Raw genomic sequence first — 20,019 nt, forward strand, 5'->3', positions numbered from 1 at the left:
GCAGACGCGACAGGGCTCTCCTGCAGCCCGTCACGTCTGACGTGTGGATAGGAGCGACAGCCTGCGCTACTTCTAGCACAGGCTGGCCCCTCCTCACCACCGGATTATCAGGTAGGTCTAGCAAAGCCCTAAGACAAAAAGTCTTATTCACTGTGGTTAAAGCCATGGTTTAAGGTGCCTTCTGAATGGGGCCTAAGGGTTGAATTGCATTTTGGGAAAGTTCATGGTGGCCGGTGACGGTGGTGCATTCCAGTACTGGGGGAGGCCAAAAATATCTGCATCTGCTAGTTTAAGACTGCAATCTGAAAAATATGTAACTAGGGAGTAAGCCCCATTGAACGCAGTGGGGCTCACCTCTAAATAAGCATGCATAGGACTGTGCTTTAAAGCTCTGACTGTCAGTAACTAAGCCTTAGGAGAGGCATTTTGACCTTTCAGAATGGGGGAAGAATTCCAGCAGCCAACTTTTGTGCAGTTCCCCCAGCCCCCCACCTCACATTTTAAAAGGTTGAAGCGTTTCTCTCAAATCTGAGTTATTGGCAGGAAGAGCTACCAGCGGTAAGCTATAATACAGTGGGGGTTGGGGTTGGGGAGGGGGTAATTTTTGGTCCCACCTGTTTTGCCTTTGGCGATGCCCACCACTGGAATGCAGCCACCGAGAGCTTCTCTGAAATGGCATTCGGCCCTCGGGATGAAATCGCTTGCCCTCCCCTGGTGGCAGACAGGCACACACACAGCCTGGGACCACAATACGGCCTTTCCCGACATGAACCTACCCCATCACGACATTCAGCATCTAAGGCCCTCCTCCGGATGCCTACTTCGAGGGAAGCTCAGAGGACGGCAACAAGAGAGGGCCTTCTCTGTGGTGGCCCCCCAACTGTGGAATGATCTCCCCGATGATGCCCACCTGGCGCCAACATTGTTATCTTTTTGGCACCAGGTCAAGTCTTTTCTCTTCTCCCAGGCATTTAGCAATATGTGGTGAGCCTGGGTCTGTTTTTTTAGGCTCATAGTTTTTTAAAGTTGTTAGCGATTTTACAGTAAAATGTATATGTATATTGTATGTTTTGTGGTTTTTAATTTTTGTATATATTTTTAAGTGACTTAAATCTTATGTAAACCACCCAGAGACCTTTGGCTATGGGGTGGTATACAAATGCAAATGATGATGATGATGATGATGATGATGATGATGCAGAACCTCCCAAGTTCAGTCTCCAATTAAAAGGATCAGGTAATAGGGAATGGGAAAGACCTTCTCTGCCTGTCAGGGTAGACAATCATGGGCTAGATCAGGGATACACAACCTTTTCAAGCCCAAGGGCACAGGGGTCAGGGGTGGCAGGGACAACATGCAGCCCGCAGCCTGCATGTATAAAGTGCTTCCAAAGCACAACGTCAATGAGAAGGCCAGTTGTCACTTTGGATGCTTGAGTGTGTTTGGGTTGTGGGACACTAAATCTAAGCAACATATAATATATATTAGCCAAATATTAAAATACATACCAGAGGTGCATATTGAATAAATAAACTACTTGAAAATGATTTTGGAATGTTCTGGTTCTGGATATGCAGAGGAGCAGCTGTCTGGAAGGAAAATGTAACACAGATGAAACCTTTCAGTTGCTTACAAATGCGCATGTCATGATAAAACATGCTCAATGCTCGTTTGAAAAATATAGTTTGCGAATTCAGTTCAAATCATGGTTTCAAATGCTGGTTTAGCATCAATGTATATGCTGCTCTAGACTGTGGGGAATGCCGACCGGGAATGGGAAAGGGAAATTCACTCCAGAGAGGAGAGCAGAAAAGGGAGGTACATCATGCGTTCTTGAAGTTCGCTCCTGTTTTGCAGTTTGCAGAAAGCCTGCTGTATTACTCCTTTTAGAACATAAGAAAGGCCATACTTCATCAGACCAAGGTTCCATTTAGTGCAGCACTCTGTTCACACAGTGGCCAACCAGCTGTTGACCCGGAACCCATAAGTAGGATATGAGTGCAACAGCAGGCTCCTGCCCATGTTCCCGAGTAACTGGCGCATATAGGCTTACTGCCTTGGATACTGAAGGTAGCACATAGTAGCCATTGATAGCCTTCTCCTCAAGGAATTGATCTAACCCCCTTTTAGAGCCATCCAAATTGGTGGCCATCACTATTACAGCCACATTATGTCCGCAAAGGACATTAAAGTAGAGATGTAGTATAAATAATACACATATCAGGAAGCAAAGAAACATTGAGATAGAAAATTAATAGTGCAATCCTTCCTCTGAAGTAAGTGTCATGGAAGTCAATGGGGCTTATTCCCAGGAAAGTGTGTATAGGATTGCAACCTAAATTACAAAATTTAATCCTGGCTCCTGATTATCCTGATGTTGCATCTGTACCGGATTGAAGAGGTTTCAAATCCTTTCAACACAGAGTATGAAAGTCAAACCCGGAGCCACTGGTGCGTAAAAATGGAGGTGGGGGTGGGGGTGGGGCTGGTGATGACTGTCACTTGGAGCATTTAGTGTGGCTGCTTATGAATTGACAAAAAAGAGGAAATACATCACAAAAAAGAGATGACAGTAATTTGTAGAGCATCTGCACAGGCTAATTTATATTTACATATGAAAATTTAGAAACAAGTATTATCATTTAAATAGAAATACAGTACACCTCACCATACTGTGAAAGACTACAACCAGGTGACTACAACCAGCCTGCCTGTTCAACCTGCTGTCCAAGAGCTAACTGCTGATGGCCAACTGTTCTTATGGCTTATTATTTTTAAACTGGAATTGGACTGTACAGCCCTTCAAATAGAGAACTCTTTCAAATACAGGATGCCCCTCGGGAAGCCCCTCAAACAGGGGACTATCCTCTGTAAAAGAGGATACCTGGCCACCCTAGCAGCGGTCAGGAAGCAGGTTTCTCCTCCTAGAAAGCCCCACTGGTTTCTATGTTTTGCAAACATTTTTACACCCTTGCTCAAAGTTTCTAACAAATGGCCATTTTCTGTACATACCCTATCAACCAGTGATGGGCGTCTAAATTTGGTTGATTGACGTAATGACTGTCTAAGGAACATCTCATCCTTAAGGGCATGCATGCTGGAAAATGAATGGAAATTAATATTAAATTGATTTCTTAAATGAAAGTATGATCCTCCCTCCCGTACCCAGCTTCATTTTTTTTAAAGTAAATGCCTGGGATGCAAGGAACTATTTAGATATGTCAAAAAGCCTCCATGTGCCCAAAGGGAAGTAGGCTTTTTTTTTTTTTTGCTTTAAACAACAGAGCCTTCTCCAATGTCATATCACAAAGTACTCTGTGGACTTTCCCACAATTTCAAAAGTATTTTGCTAGGTTGCATCATGCAAGGGTGGGCTGCTGTTCAAGAAACACAAATCCTTGGGTCCTGGCTTAAATCGCTAGGTGCGAACTGGATACGCAGGACAGATTCTTTCTTGGGAAGTGGTTGTACCTTTGTGGTAGAGAACCTGCTTTACATGCTAAAGAGCCGAGGTTCAATCTCTGGCATCTCCAGGTAGAGCTAGAAAAGAATCCTGCCTGAAACCCTGGAAAGCTGTTTTCAAAGAAGCGGATATGAGAGTAGTGTACAAAGATAAGACAACAATACACCAACAACAAAATATAGTGAAACATTAATTCTAAAATGAGAGGGATAAAAATGACTTGTCCAGCAACTAGACCACTGTGTTAAAAACAAATTCAAATGCCTGGGCAAATGAAAAAGTTTTAAACTGGCAGCTAAGAATAGAACATTGGCACCAGGCAAATGTCCCTCAAGAGAGCATCTTCAATGTTCAATGAGTTTTTCTTGACGTATATTCAATGGATCAAAACGTTTTGCCTGCATTTGGAGAATTCTGTCATAGAGTTGTGACAGTAACTGCAATTTATTCTGATTATCTATGTTTCCAAAATATTTGATACTCAGAGCACAGGTGTTGCTGCTGCTTTTTTAACATGATAATGAAAACACTCTGAAAAAGATACATAAATATTTCCCCCCCCAATTACAAGCATTCTCCTTGCAGCTGTGGGATACCCCCATAAATCTTACCTCCTGGATATCCCTCTCTCTACTTTGTTTTGTCAGTCCTGGGCCCTGTCTTTACGGCACTGAGTTGGCTCCGCCTCCCTGCAAAGCCCTGTGGTTTTACTCTGGGGAGGGATTGCTGGGGAGGGATGGCAGGGTTTCTGGCAGCCATCCAGGTACTGGAGCCACCCTCCACCCTCTTCCTGGTGTAAGGCGACCAATCGCTGGTCACCTTCCACCAGGACCGCCCCCCAGATTGGCCCCGGAGTGATGTCAGATGGCGAAAGAGCTGTACTGACCTCGCTCCCAATGAAAAAGTCAGGCTAAGTCCCTGACTTTTCAATTCACAGCTTCTTGGGGAAGTCCTACAGGGGCTGTAAAGCTGCGTCTGTGTCATGTAACTGAAGCAGAGCAGATTCGCAGCCACCTAAGGGTTTCTCCCACTTTTAGACAGCCCCATAGGCACAGAGATGGGACGAAATTTTCAGGCAATGTTTATTCTGGGATTTCCCTCCATTTGATGTCTGTAGTTCAGGCAACATCAAGGAATCTCAGGAATCCCTTCCTTCCTGTCTTGGTGGATGTTAGCGTTCATGGACAAAGAGTGATGGATGGGGGAGAATTTTATTTGATAATTTCACACTTTGGAACCAGTATGTGAATGTTTGAACTCAGTTATCCTTCAAAATTCACACTTCTTTGAATTGTGCAATGGATTTCTCCAATCAAAATGGAGGACGTCACGCCTGCCATTTATTTTTTTTATTATTCAAGATGAGCACTCGAGTGCTCCAGCGCAAACAGTGAGTGTAACCCCATCAAAAAACCCTCCCGCCCCATGCCCGGCTCCCAGCTCCTTGTGATTACTCGCGAGGAGCCGGGATGAAACTGGGACGGGTGCATCCTGAGACCGCAGGAAAAACCAGAATAAAAGTGTTTCCTGTTATCCCGGGGCAAGGGAGGGATCATCCCTCCCTGCTCCCGGGATCCCCTATGGGCCATGTGCATGTACAGGGATGATCCAAGGGTGATCCCCCAGGATAAACAGTCATCTAGCCATGCCCCCAGTCTTAAATTCAGTTCATCCCAAACTTTGAGATTTTTCCCAATCTTAAATTCAGCTTGCCCTGAATTTTGAAATGGTTAGAGTTCTCATGACAATTCATATATATATATATATATATATATATATATATATATATATATGTGTGTGTGTGTGTGTGTGTGTGTGTGTGTGTGTGTGTGTGTGTGTGTGTGTGTGTGTCCTTTCTCATACATCATGCAAGGTTGTACACCATTCTAGCTAACATACATACTTTTGGCAAGCAGTCTTTCTAGTATAATGTATTTTTGAACATAATTTTCACTAATATACATATTTTGCCTGCTCCCCCCACCCCACCCCCGATGGGCACAGAGCTCCTGAGGAGCTCTGCACCCCGTGTGTGGATCCCGGCTCCTTGCGTGGAACCACGAGGAACCGGGACAAACAGAGACGCCTGGCCACACATTTCGCGGTCTTGGGCTCAGCCCGGGACTGCGGAAAAACCTGGCTCAAAGGGTAGGGTGAGATCCTGGGGCAAGGGAGGCATCATCCCTCCCTGATCCCGGGGTCCCCTATGCATCATGTGAACGCACAGGGACGATCCTGGGGATCGCCCTGGGATTTCACCCTGTCTAGCTATGGCCATAGTAATGCAATACCTTTTCTTCAGGATTTCAAATTTTAGTTGCCAAGATCGACCAGACTGACGCAACTCCTGTTCAAGTCTGAAAGGAGGAAACAAAGAGCATTGGTTTGGTTTGCAGCTGAAGAATGGCAGAGTCTTATCTATGCAACAAATTCTTGCTTACACAGCAAATTCTTGGGCACATACCTCTGTACATGCAGCTTTGCCTCATGTTCAGCTTTTTTAAGCTTCTTTATCTCATCAAGTAATGCTTTCTTCTCAGCCGCTGGATCCTTTTCAAGTGCAGTTGTCATTACAAAGGAGAACTCTGCATTAGTTATCAGGGTATGCCATTTACACAAAAATTAAACTTCTGTGGCATTTCAGACTTCCTTTCCAGCTTTAACTCCCATCTATCTTCAGTATCAAGTCCTTACTTATTGTAAATCGATATTTGTGGAGTACATGACGTAATCCCATTACAGGTGAATTTTTTATCCCTGTTTAAATATATTGTTTTCTTGATTTGTTAACATTCCTCCCTTAGTGTTTCACTTTTTGCAGTTTGGAACATTTCTCTATGAACAGAGCAGGCCTACTACAAATGGTTGTTCTTGATTGATACTGCAGACCTCCCTGTTTTGACTAGATCCATTTGTGGTTATTGGCTGCTTCCTATTCTGTCATGAGGAATATCTTGTTGGCATTTGGGGACTTGGGGTGATTCCTAACTTTTGACATAGTCCTTTAGGGGAAAAGCAGATATTTCAGTTGTATTCCACTTTTCTTTCTGTACGTTAGTTGTAATTATGCCCTGGCAGGAACCAAGAGAAGCTTTGCCTTGCCTCTAATGAAGTTCTGAATTCCCTTCCTTCCGAATGTTTGTGGAATTATTACAATTGCTAGAGGTCTTTTGTTGCTGCAGAGGTATGGCTTTTCCGCCATCCACTAGAAGAATTAAAATGGTGGTTTTACACAGCCCTTAATACAACACCATATTTTCTAGCCATGCCCTTCATTGGCCAAGATTTTTCTTTAATGTTTACTCATGAGTAAGGCCACAATCCTACAGGGATGACCATAAGCCTCCAAACATGGAGTGTTATGGCCACCCAATGCAGAGTGGGAGGGGCAGGGGAGGCGATCTTCCAGCTCTGCATTTTAGCTAGATGGGTTTTTTTCTCCCATCTAACTTGAGGCATCAAGGAAGGGGAGGAGGCTTGTGAGATTTCAGGATATGGCTTTTGCACTCACAGAGAGGCAGCCAACATGATTCTCTCCATGCTAGTTGTGAAGGGGAGGGGAGCTCAGACTCCTGGGTCTGAGGTAGGAATGGTGACTCCGACCTCAGATCCAAGAATCCAAACTATCCTATGGGGACCCAGGCTCTGTCCAGGGGCCATAGGATTGCTTCCTAAGAAGACAAGTTCCCCAAAAGTCCCTTGCAACATTGATTAATAGCTTCCTCTTACACGTTCTGTCCCTTTCATTGCTTCCTGTTCAGCATGGTGGGGGGAATGAGTGATGAATGGACCCTAAATTAGTCAGCTTCTGTTTCTAGTGGAGTGGTGTTTAGTAATAGGCAACCTACTAGTTTCCTCCCATGATTTATTTATTTAGTTTGGTCCTTCCTTTATTCTGTAATGAAGTAGCAGGAAATTGTGTTGCAAAGATTTGGCAACAACATCATTTGAATTCTCCATAAACACAGAGTAAACAAAGGATGGCAATTCCAGAGAAAAGGGCTAGCGTGGAATCAACCATAATGCCTTGGCACACCTGTTCAGATGTTCCGAGGAGCATGGCAGGGGCAGTGAAAATCTCATTAAAAGTGTGCTCACTTCCTTGAGGAAATGGCCAGATGTGTATTGCCCTAATTAGGGACGCTATGTGGAACCACACCAGCTGTTTGGAGGATATCTTCCATGACAAATAGCAGGTAAGGATACAGCCTTACATTATCCTTCTGTTTCAAATGTCATCAAAAAAGATGGTACTCACTTTTTTTGCTATGTGATACTTCTTCACTAAGAGCTTTATCACACCAGTGTTACACTGTGCAATCACTGCGAATTGCATGCAAAAGACTCAGAAGTTTTCCACCTCATAATCTGCTTTTATTGTGAAGTATGCATCTTGCTTTAATTGTGCTTCAAAGCAAAAAGATTTGCTCTACTTAGCCCCTGCTTTCTGAGTGTATCTTCCGAGCCGCCGCTGGGGCGCAGGAGCAGGACTTTAAAGAAATGCTTACATCTGCGTAAGCTTTAAAGATAAAGACACAAAAATTGGCACATGAATAGATATTAGGGAGAGCTTTAAGCGTACCAAACTTGAATTGAATTGGGTCATCCGTTGATTTTTAAATGATTTTTTACATTTCCCCCTTCAACTCACTTCCTGGTATGCAAAGGATCGCTGTCGCCCAGTAGCAAAAACAACAACCGTGAAAGCTTAGCGCTACGGGGATAATCCAAAGGAAGCAGGTACGTGTGATAAAGCTCTAAGATTCTATTAGCCTAGAATAATAACTCCGTACCTTATTGCTAAGGGTCAAACTATATGTTCTGCTGAGCCTGATATTTTTCTTTACTCCAGTGTAACGGCATGATCCAATTTGAAGTGGGACCCGTGTGCTCTTAGAAGAAAGATTAAATCTTCTCCTCACCCACTCCGCCCCCTGAAATTCTTCCCCCCAAGTGGGAGAGGGTCTTTAAAAAAACCTTCATTAACTCTAATGGGGACTCTTTACTTTTTTTTAAGCCCTCCCCATTAAGGGGTTGAATTTTGAGTGGGAAACACATTGGGCAGGGGGAAGTTTAAGCCCTCCTGGAGCATTCTGGTCCCAATCTGAATTGGGACCATGTGCATTTACATTGGAGTAAAGGAAAATATCAGGGTCGGCTACACCTACGCAATTAGTAGCACGTGTCTTTTTGCCCAAAGACTTACTTGTCCCAATTCTCTTTTTTGTTTGGCGGAATCTTCCCTGGCAGTGGCTTCCCTGGTGGAGGCTACCCTAGCGATGGCTGCCCTGGCGATGGCTTCTTTTGCTGCCTTTCCTTTCAGTTTTTTCCCTCCCTTTCCTGGTTTTGGTTCATGGACTGATGGCACCTGTAAAGGAAAAAAAAAGTAACAGCTAGTGAACTTTGGACACCATCAGGGCTGGCCCTGCCATTAGGTAGAGTGAAGCAGTTGCCTCAGGCAGCAGATTCTGGGAGGCGGCAGTAAGATGTCAGAAGGGAGACCTGTGTGCCATGCACCCTGCTCTGCCCTCTCTTAAATTAGCTTGTGGTCTTCAGGTGTGGTGGAGAATGCTGCCCCATCATCAACGTCGAAGACAGATTCATCTGCCAGTCCAGATTTTGTTCATGGAATGAAAGGGGTGCCATCTTATTCTTCACCTCAGGCAGCAAAATTCCTTGGTCTGGCTCTGGACACCATAGGTCAAGATTTTAAGAAAACATCTCTTGACATATGAACCTGCTTGAGAGCTGAGGTCCACTTCCAAGGCCTTACTCTGAATTCTCCTGTCAACAGAAGCATGGCAGGGGGGCACAGGAGACAGGGACCCAGATTGTATGATCAGAACAAGCCAACGTGGCTTATTTAAGCAACAGTGGTTTGTTGTAATCCCCAGCATGTGATGGGATGGGATGGGTGCCATTTCCCTAATTACCCACCCTGGTGCAGCTTGTCATGTTGTCCGAACCCAGGCAGCATGGCTTGTCTGAGGGGAGAGCAACACTCAAATGACCCCTGACCTGTTGTTGGGCCTTTTCCATAGTGGTACACCATATTCGGAATGCCAGGCCAGTCTCCAAGACACCTCTATTCCAGTGGGCTTTTTTAGATGCTGCATCTTAAATTATGAATAACATCTGATGGCTGTTTTATTTTGGTAATTATCTGATTGGTAATTATCATGCTGTTCCTTAATTTTAATTATTTTGAATTACTGTTTTAATTTTAAAATTTGGTTACTGTTACTTGGCTTGAGTATTAGTGATAAAAAGGTAGAGTAGAAATGTTGCTTAGAAATAAATAAAATGAACAATTAATAGCATAAGCCAAATTACAACCCGAGCTGAGCAAGTAAATATGAAGTATTTAAGGGTTTGTTCCTCCCAGCTTCAGGGAGAGTAATTTAAATCGGCTAAATGATGAAGGGGGAAGAGTTAAATTCTATGCCCACAGTGGAACAGAGGAAGCTGCCTTATACTGAGTCAGACCATTACTCTAGACCATTATTGTCAGCACTGATTGACAATGGCACTCCAAGGGCATGTCTACACGGGGCAATATCCTGGGGATCATCCTGGGATTGTCCCTGTGCATCCGCATGATGCACAGGAGATCATGGGAGGAGGGAGGAAAGATCTCTGCCTTTCTCTGGGATATTGCCCTACACTTTCCCCCCGGTTTTCCCCGCAGTCCCGGGATGATCCCAAGACCCTATACTTCTGGGTTGAGCCACAGGCTCTAGTGAAGCCGGCGATGGGCCGCGACGGACCAGGTAAGACCCCCTCCCCCCTGCCCCCTTACCTGGCTCTGCTGCTGTCGCCGCACGGGCAGCAGCAGCACCAGGTAAGGCCCCCTTACCTTTTTTTCGGAGCTCCGGATCAAGGTGAAGGATCCACCTTCATCTCAATCTGCTCTGCGGTGCTCCGCTACCCCCCCAATCCTCTTCGCCTCCGCCTTAAGGGGAGGTGAAGCACCCTGATCCGCTTCTGCTTCTCCGATCCGAAGCGAAGCGGAGCACAGCCCTAGAAATAGCCACTTCAGCAAGCAAATTATTATCATCACCTGTCCCTCCCACATAGTCTCCTCATTTAAAAAATTCAGGAATGGCATGGGACATTATGAGGCAGGAGCAACATGCATATTACAATATGTAAATAACTCATCCAGTACATACAACCCAAGTGCCTATTTTTAAAACACACACATTTTTCCCTTCAACATCTCAAACAGCAACAATCCACAGGTTTTCTAAACTTTTATAGACATGCCCTCTTTCTTAGCAATGTCTGTAGAAAAACACTGGGTGTTGTTTTGACTTTGTCAACATAGCACAACACACACAGCACTTCATTCCATGATATTCAGATTTCATAATATACAAAGCATATGAACAAACCACATTTTTGGATGCCACAACACATTTAGCATGTATCTCGACATTGCCTGAAAGTTTTAAAAGCACATATCCATATATATTTTTTAGAAATTTATGGATATCACAGCTTGAGATCTTCCAGAAAATATAGTCTTGAATTGCATAAGGTAGATGAGCTATAATTTGTAAAATGTTTCTGACTGGTCAAAACTGATACCCTAGCCATTTTTGGATGGTGAGTATCGCTTGAGGTTAAAACAAAATGTTGTAGTTTGTGTTTATAAACATGTGACCAACTGTTAGACAACTTGAGTGAATGAAATATTCTATTTTGAACCTTACAAGGATTCTTTTTCATAAACACGAGCACTAATGGATGATATATGTTTAGCAGTCAGTGCAAAATAAGATTTTCATCAGAGCCTACTAAGCTATCAGTGAAACTCAGGAATCCTATTGCCGTCGTTGTCCCCCAACTGTACGTTTATGTAAAAAACAACAACCACATTTTCTTGTGCAAATACAGCTCAGATATATACAAATACAAGGCTTAGGAAACCTTTTGAAATGACTGCAGGTGCCCTCCAGTGTGTCAAACCACAATTCAGGCTACTTTACCAAATCTGTTTTAGAAGATAAATATTGAACAAGGTGCACATGTGTTTAACAGTAATTGTATTCTGTTTTCTCTCCTGCTGCTTTACGAACTTCATTGTATGCCTTCCACTGCTCTTCTGAATCCCAGCCAAAATTACCCAGATAGTTCTGTTTACTGATTTACTCACAGAAAGGGCAAACTTTTGTTGGACATACTCAGTTTGTTAGGGGTGGATGTGGTCTGGGGGAGGGGGCCGGAACACAGCGGAGGGTCTCAGAGACCTTGTTCATTTAGATGTGGTTGCACTGTGCAGGACCAGCATCAAGGGTAGACATGGACAGTTAGCAGCCAAGCCCTCATACTTCAGCAGGGGCCTAACTGACAAGAGCCACCTAGAGTTGCTCCTCTTCTTTACCATTGCAACGTATTTGTTCACCTGCCTCTCACTCTGGCCCAGGCAATGGTGTGGACCTGTAGTGAGGAGCAGGAAATGCCACTATCTCCTTGCTCAGTAGCTCTCTGCCTGTCAAGCAAGCAAGGGGTAGCAATAATGAGAAAGAGGAGGTTGAGGAGCAATAACAGGTTTTGGTGGCTTGTTAACCATGCCAGCAACCCACCCTCTTTGGGTTCAGACGACATGACAACCTATGAGCAGGGGTTGGGTTACGGAACGGGTGCCTGTGAGCACCCAGCACGTTCACAAACCACAGTGGCTTACTTAAGTCACCTTGGCTGAAAATGATCATGTGAACCCACCCAGTGACTAACAGTGAACAGGTTCGCCCGATCGCATGCCATGTGCTGGTGTGGGCCGGGCAGCTTTTGAATATTCAAGCTGCGGCCATGGCTTTGGTTTTGTTTGAACCCTGCACCCAGAACGCATGGAATGTTTTAGTGTGGGGGGGTTTGTTAACCCTTGCTGGGTTCAAATGACACGACGAGCCGTGGTCGTGACCTGAATATTGAAAATGGCTGCCTGCGCCATAGCACATCATGGTGAACCGGCCCAGTATGATCTGTGAGTCAGGAAGTTTCTGCTTCAACAAACCAGCCTTGACCAAGGCATCATTCTCTCAGCCTTGGTCTAAGCTGCCTTGTTCTGTTTCATTTTTCTTGTAATTTTGTACTGATAGAACACTGCAGTCCAATGTACACTTACTTGGGAATGAACCCTGGAGGACTTACTTACAAGTAAACAAGCATAGCATTGGGTTGCATAGTATAAAATTAATAAAACATTAATTGAGGGGGAAAGACATTTATGCCTTCATAATTCAAATTTTGAGGGAGGAAAGGTCATATAATTCAGATAGTAAAAAAATGAACAGTGGGAATATACTTCAATATTAAAAATATGAAAGACGTTATTTCAGTTTTAAATGTTTATGTTGCATGCAAAGAAACCAACCATCATGTTTCTAGCTCTCTGCTATCTTCTATTTTTTCAAAAGGTTGGTTTAAAAAACAATGAAGGATTTTTGAAAATTCAATATGAACACTTTGGCCCCAATCCAGGGGAAATTACTCATGTTTAGGTTCTTTTGAAATCAGGACAGTAAGTATTTATGGCTTACTCAAATCCCATTGAAGTCAGTGGGAAATAAGCTTAAGCAACTTTTACTGGATTGGGATCTATAATTTTTTCAGTTGAAGCTGCAGGATAATTTATTAGGGGACAGCTTTTTAAGGGAATCATGACACTCATGTATGGATTACTGGATTTCCCCCTTAAGTGTAGCAAACACAGAAATCTTGATAACACCTTGCATATTTTTTAATCTCAGAACAAACTACAGATATTTCAAAAATATTTACACATTATAATTAACTGAAACTGATCACATTTCTGTCCTTTCTCCTGGAACAGTACTTAGGTTCAGCTAATCTCAGCATGTGTGGCTTTCCCACTGAATGTCACACTTTTCCAAATATAGGCTTGATTAATAAAGGAAGTCAAATACCTCTTGCGGGCAATACAGCATCAAAGAACCGGGAGAGTTATATGTGAACTTAGACATTAACTTTTGAGCACTTGCTTGCTGTGTGCCATTATTTGAAGTTTGAGGAAGATGTAGGATAACAGTAACCTTTAGTCAAACAGTGTTTTATCAGCTCTAAATTCAGTCTATCTTTAGAAAGGAATACGAAAGCAACCCTTTATTATTAAAAAGGCAACCAGCTCATCCACATTTTGAATAGAGCACCATGGAAAACATTATGAAATAGAGGGCACCAGGCCGGTGTCAGCAGTTGGCATGAGAAGGCAGCTGCTGAGGGCCCAGAAGGGCTCAGGCCTGCCACAGATGCCACCGCCACTGCTACCCTCCTCCTCCTCCTCCTCCTCCTCGTTCTCCTACTAAGCCAGCCATGCTGGGAAAAGGAAGCCCTGTTTTGAAAATTGTTGTTTTTTTTTTAAAAAAAAACCCTTACGTTTTGAGTAGCAGCGATCTAAACCACTCAGATGCTGCCTTTGGGGGTGGGTGGCTGGGTGTTCAGCCAATGAGGGCACAAATGCAGCATAACCCCGCCCCCCCCCCAAAGGCAGAAATCTGATTGGTTACACACAATGTAAGTTTTTTTTAAAAAAAAACCTTTTGAAATTGTGTGCAGGGCCTGGCTCGGGTGGCTGGGTGTTGCCATGCTTTGCCAGCAACGCTGGCATGTTAAGGAGGAAGAGGAGGAGAAGACACTACCAGCACCTACACCAGGTATTATCACCATGTGCTTATTTCTAAACATATACATTTAGGAAAGGAAAGGAACCTCTCTTGCAAGCACTGAGTCATTACTGACTCTTGGAGGGACGCCAGCTTTCGCTGACGTTTTCTTGGCAGGCCTTATAGCGGGGTGGTTTGCTGTTGCCTTCCCCGGCCATTATTACCTTTCCCCCAGCTACCTGGGTACTCATTTTACCAACCTCGGGAGGATGGAAGGCTGAGTCGACCCGAGCCGGCTGCCTGAAACCAGCTTCCGCTGGGATCGAACTCAGGCCATGGGGAGAGTTTCAGCTGCAGAAACTGCTGCTTTACCGCTCTGCACCACACGAGGCTACATTTAGGTATTAGCTAAATAGAACCTCCATGTTTTTAGGAAGTATAGTGAGGATAAACAAAGGTGGATTGTTGCCTTCGTGTCCTATTTGTACACTTTCTGGAAACTTCTGGCTGGGCATTGTTGGAAACAGGATACTGGACTAGATAGATTCTTTAATCAGATCTGGCAAGGGCAACACTGGTTGCAGAAATCATATAAGGATGTTCCGTTCATAATCCCCATTAAAGTTGAATAAAACAGCACTAGCAAGTAGCACTTAATTCAAAAGCAAATAACTCAACAAAATACAAGGGAATGGGGCTTCTCTAGGATTGGGCAATAGAACTCTATATAAACAGCAAGTGGACTAAATCACCTTTGGTACAGTATGAGCTACAGCTCCTGTTAATTTGGCTACAGTGTCTTGTGCTTCTTTTACTTCCTTAAAAAGAAAGACAGAGAAAAAGGAAATTCAATATGATTACAAGAACAAATTCTTAATCAAAGTTCTAACACTGGTGGAAGAGAGACATAAGCCATGGTGGTTAAGCATTTTGAGCTAAACATTATGGCTTAGTGTGTCGTGTGAACCATTCCTAACCATGGTGGTTACATAACCATGGTTTAAACACGCTCACTAACCATTTACTGCAAAGGGGTTAGCAGTCTAACCATGGCTTAGCTTAGCATGTTGTCTGAACAGGCCCATTAATTTTTCTTGACTGACAACACTATGCATGTCTACTTGGAAGTGAGTTCCACTATGTATAATAGGACTTACTCCCAGATTATGATTCAGACTGCAGCCTCAAATAGTTAATGTCAGGCCTCATTAGGATTCAGCATTCATTGTTGAAACATGTGAAATAATCATAAGGTCAAGAGTGCCTTTGAGCATGAGCAGGGTTTCTTTCTCCTTACATATCTAATGAAGAGCCAACATTTTCATGTCGGTATGTTTCTCAATTAGGTTTGAATCTGGCACCCCTCTTTTTCAAAAATCATGCATTGATTAGCTCCTGTCATTTTTACAGTTCTAGCAAATTAGTTAAATCAACATTAAAAAATCATGTAGAAAGAAATGTTTTCCTTAAACAATGCTTAGTTATTTTAACATGAAGCTCTCTCTATTTTAAAGGTTGCTGTTTCTCATAAACCTGCATTGCTGAATTAAGAGGTTACCAATGAAGTTCTGTTAAATATTATTAGCTGAAAGAACCATTGACATGATGATGATGATGATGATGATGATGATGATGATGATGGGAAATTAGAAAGGGAATTCAAAAATCAAGCATTGATAAAAAAAACTTTTCCTATTTGTGCTATTTGTGTTCTGCATAACATAACATGAGGGGTCCTTCGCCGTGAGCCCCTGCTAAAGGAAGTGAGGCAGGTGGCTACTAGGAGGAGGGCTTTCTCTGCTGTGGCACCCCGGCTGTGGAATGAGCTCCCCAGAGAGGTTTGCCTGGCGCCTACACTGTACTCCTTTCATCGCCAGCTGAAGACCTTTTTATTTTCTCAGTATTTTAACACCTAATTTAACTTAAATTTAAACTTTGCTGCTTTGATTCTATATTTTAATCTATATTAATTTCTGCTGTGTGGTTTTATCCTGGTTGTGCTTTTTATATTGTATTTTGTATGTGTTTTTAGACTGTTGGTTGGTTGTTTTATTATGCTTTTCATGATTTTAATTTTTGTGAACCACCCAGACAGCTTTGGCTATTGGGCGGTATAAAAATGTAATAAATAAATAAATAAATAAATAAACATAACAGCAGAAACTCTGGGCATTCTGATAGATATCATAGCCCAAGAACCTATGGGACATTCTATATATTACTGTACATTGCTCCATGTGGTGGCCATTATTCATTTGCTAGCCTTGGGCACGTCACTTCTTGCTTATTCCCTACATGCACAGTAATAATCAGCACGTCGACACATACAGAGATGGGGCGGTATAGAAATGTAATAAATAGATATAGCTGCAGCAGCTGTGGATCCATACTTGCTCCGTTTTGGACAGTCATTTCCAAACAGAACTGAAGAGCTACTTGTACTCCTGTCTCCAGGAGAAGATGGCTGAGCAGTATACTGATTAGTTGGGCCTTGTGACAATCACAAAGACCAGGCTGACAACCATTACCCAGAGGACCTTCTCTTCTGCTGCTCCCACACTGTGGAATGGCCTGCCGGAGGAGACTCGTTGGCTTGACAGTCTTTTAGCATTCAAGAAAGCTATCAAGGCTGATCTCTTCCAGCAGGCCTATCCAGTGGAATTTTACAATGCTTTTAATATGCTTTTAGGAATTTTTTTTAACGGTGTATACTATTTTTTAATCAGTCTTTTATGTATTTTATGCTTGCTGTTGTTCCCTGCATCGATCAAATTGGAGAGGTGGGTAAGAAATAAATAATTATTATTATTATAATTATTCCAACCCCACCTCCCACCCCAGGCTGCGTAGAGTATTTATGGCTGCACCTTGCTGCAATCATGAAGATGCTTCCTCCCCCAACCCCAATCCAGAACAATGTTTTTTCTTAAAAACAAAACGACAACAGATTGGTCTTTTATAAAACGGTGACTAATAAACATTAAACCACTCCTATCATTTTGCAGCAGCTTCTGAATATCCAGTTCTGTTCTCACTACTCTCTTTGATGTCAAGTCTATGGACCTTCTTGGTTTGACCCTCTGTGTAAGGGTCCATGACCAACGGTGCTGAAACTAACAAAACTGAATAAGTAGAGCAGCTATAACTTGGCACAAAGTGTGACAAGCTACAAAAAGAAAGAGAATTTTTAAATAGTTGAAGTCAGATTGATTTGCTATTCACATTTTTTTCTTTTATGAAAAGCATAGTTGCTTTTGGCACATTTAAAAAAAAAACAAGTCAAGCTGTGCTTCTTCTTTTTTTTAATGTAATAAACCCCAATTAATTTACTGTAACAAAATAGACTGGCAATGGCCAATGTGAAACCATATTACAAAAAAAGATTGAGGATCAAATGATATAATGAAGAACCAGCCATCTGGAAACTTCTTGAATTCTTTAAAAGGGGGATAAAAAGCAACACTGAGGCCGCTGGGAATGTCTTCTAGTGAAGCCTCTTTAAAGTGATGGTGAATTGGGCCCATTGTTTTTATGAAATCATTGCCAAACCCTCAAATATTTAATATCAGGCCCCTTTATGAACCTCTTTTGAGAATCAGCAGCAAATACTCATTAACAAAAACCTCACAGGGATAAAGCTGGGCTTTTTGATTTATGCAGCAAAGCTGTGTATATAACTTATTAGCACACAGTAAACAGCTGATGGAACTTCTGTTCTCCGCTGTACTCCAAAATGCATGTTTAAAATTCAATGCCCAGCTTGATGAGTTCCATTTTCACACCCATTTCCAAGGGGTTCAGGAAAGATATAAGATATACTAGAAAGTAGTATTTCCCATGAGCATTGAGACATCACAGTGAGACTTAGGCCCTTTCTACACCTAAGGGTTATCACAGGAAAATGGAGGGCTCATCCCTGCCTGCTCCCGGGGCCCCTGTGTGTCATTTGGATGCACAGGAATGATCCAGGGATGATCCTGGGGGGAAAGGCAGGTGTAGAAAGGGCCTCAGTGTATACATTTATGACTGGTAAAATACTCTGTTTCACATTTGAATACTAGCTCCAGTCCCTTGCTCCTGTTTTCAAGAGGAAGGGGGGTGGGCGGGAATTCAGAATATGTCACAATCATCTGACTTGATGATTGGGATATTGGAATGAAATATGAGTTTAATATTTTTGTTCAGGATCTTACCCGAGCTTTTGATAAAACTCTCTGCTTCTCCCTGTCAAGCTCCAACTTTAGGATTTCTTGAGTGTTCAGCAGCTAAAATTTAAAATATGATTGTGAGATTTCAGATTATAACAGGGTAGCACTGTGTTATTTTTAAAAAGTACAAGGATTTAGAAACTGGATGGGAAAACATCCCTTGGATAACTATGAATGTTAAACCTAACAGAATGAAGGGAAGAGGCCCTGGCTGTTAGCTGCTTCAGTGCTTAGTCCCTAAGTCCAGGCATGGGCACTGGTCTCTGAATTTGGTATGCAGCGAGAAAACACTGGTATGGTATTTGCCATTGGGCAGAACTGGCTTACCATATGTTGAAGTAAGTGAAGTAATACACATTGCCATCTCAAGACGCCCAACCCCTCGTAAGATCATTTAGTCTAGAGTCTTCAGTTATCTAAATTCATCCCAGTCTTTTAGACCCCTTTGTCTACCTTCCTATAGGTTCACTTGCCATCAACCTGTAAGTATTGAGACTGCAGGGTTGCATGCTGGGCCATCTGGGGAATTTTAAGATCACTCTTTTCCATTTTATTTCTAAATCTTTATCTCCAACCTTTAGCGAGTACCCTGAATATGTAGAAACAACCCCATTATTTTTGGGTGGTTCCATTTCTCTTCCAAGCTCACAGGCACATAACCACCTAGGTTTGCTGTTAGAGGCAATGACACCAGGCTTAACCAATCCGGAGGTTTCACACTGCCTGCCAATTGAAAGGGTTGATGTTTCATTCCCCCATTTCCCTTCTGCACCTGAGCCAGGTGAGCCCCAGTCTCAGGATCTCAGGTTTCCAGTTCAAGTTCCTCAATAATTGTATTTTTCTAAAAGAAAGGATACCATCTTGTCTGATTGATGAAGAACGGTGAGTTATATAAAACATAACTCACAGACTGGAGCAGCTAGGATGAAGGTCAGCCTTTGAACATTCCTTTGGCTATACGGGGCTAATAACTCCCAGGCTCTTGCCTCTTTGTTTTAGCTAATCCATCACTGTCAATAAATAAATAAACGATACAGTACCTTTTCAATTGTGTTCATATCTCTTTCTTTTTTGTCCTGCATATGTTTCATTTCAGTCTCTGAAAGAAGCGAGAGCGGAGGGGGGGAATAAAGCAGACCATGAAATTACATGGCTATTTAAAGAGATTCATATTGTGCACCACAGGTCAGTCTGTAAGCCCACTGGAATGCATGGTGGATGAAGGCCGTGGCAGACCAGTGACCTTCACAACTGCCCTTGACCTTCACAGCCTCCTTCCTGCTGTTCAGCTGGCTGGCCAGAGAGAGAGATTAAGAAATAAGTTCAAGAGCCAAGTGTGTCTGAGTATCCTTTGCTTTTCATTAATACTAGCCTTGGACATCCTTGCTGTTAGTCACAGCTAATACAAAGTGCTTTAGCAGGTGGTTCTTTATTGCTCAAACCACGTTTCTGAAGACTGGGGAGTGGTGAGGGGGAGGGAAGACACCGTCATGTGAGGTGACAAAATCGCCTTAATATAATACAGGCTTCAGGGTCTTGCTATTTACTGTTTTACTCTGTACAGCCCCATGTACATTGATGGTGCTATATAAATAAATAAATAATAATAATAATAATAATAATAATAATAATAATAATAATGTTAAATTCATATTCTTGTCCAACGGTATTGCTGTGTCTTTATTCCCTTAATCCCTTATGCGGCCATGATTCTTTCAT

The 20,019-nt window shown here is 42.8% G+C and overlaps 1 protein-coding gene across 1 annotated transcript in view; it reads right to left on the minus strand.

The window, feature by feature from the left end:
- Positions 1–20,019, minus strand: part of C1H10orf67 (chromosome 1 C10orf67 homolog) — a 58,078-nt gene that overhangs the window by 14,284 nt on the left and 23,775 nt on the right. Inside the window, exons 7-14 of the mRNA XM_063121378.1 lie at positions 19,341–19,399; positions 18,286–18,357; positions 14,845–14,910; positions 8,671–8,832; positions 5,929–6,014; positions 5,756–5,821; positions 3,014–3,098; positions 1,510–1,590 (exon numbers count right to left, since the gene is read on the minus strand). Coding sequence (XP_062977448.1) covers positions 1,510–1,590; positions 3,014–3,098; positions 5,756–5,821; positions 5,929–6,014; positions 8,671–8,832; positions 14,845–14,910; positions 18,286–18,357; positions 19,341–19,399 — 677 coding nt within the window. The remainder of the gene's footprint in view (positions 1–1,509; positions 1,591–3,013; positions 3,099–5,755; positions 5,822–5,928; positions 6,015–8,670; positions 8,833–14,844; positions 14,911–18,285; positions 18,358–19,340; positions 19,400–20,019) is intronic.

The sequence above is a fragment of the Elgaria multicarinata genome, chromosome 1, assembly GCF_023053635.1.
Source record: "Elgaria multicarinata webbii isolate HBS135686 ecotype San Diego chromosome 1, rElgMul1.1.pri, whole genome shotgun sequence".
NCBI lineage: Eukaryota > Metazoa > Chordata > Lepidosauria > Squamata > Anguidae > Elgaria > Elgaria multicarinata.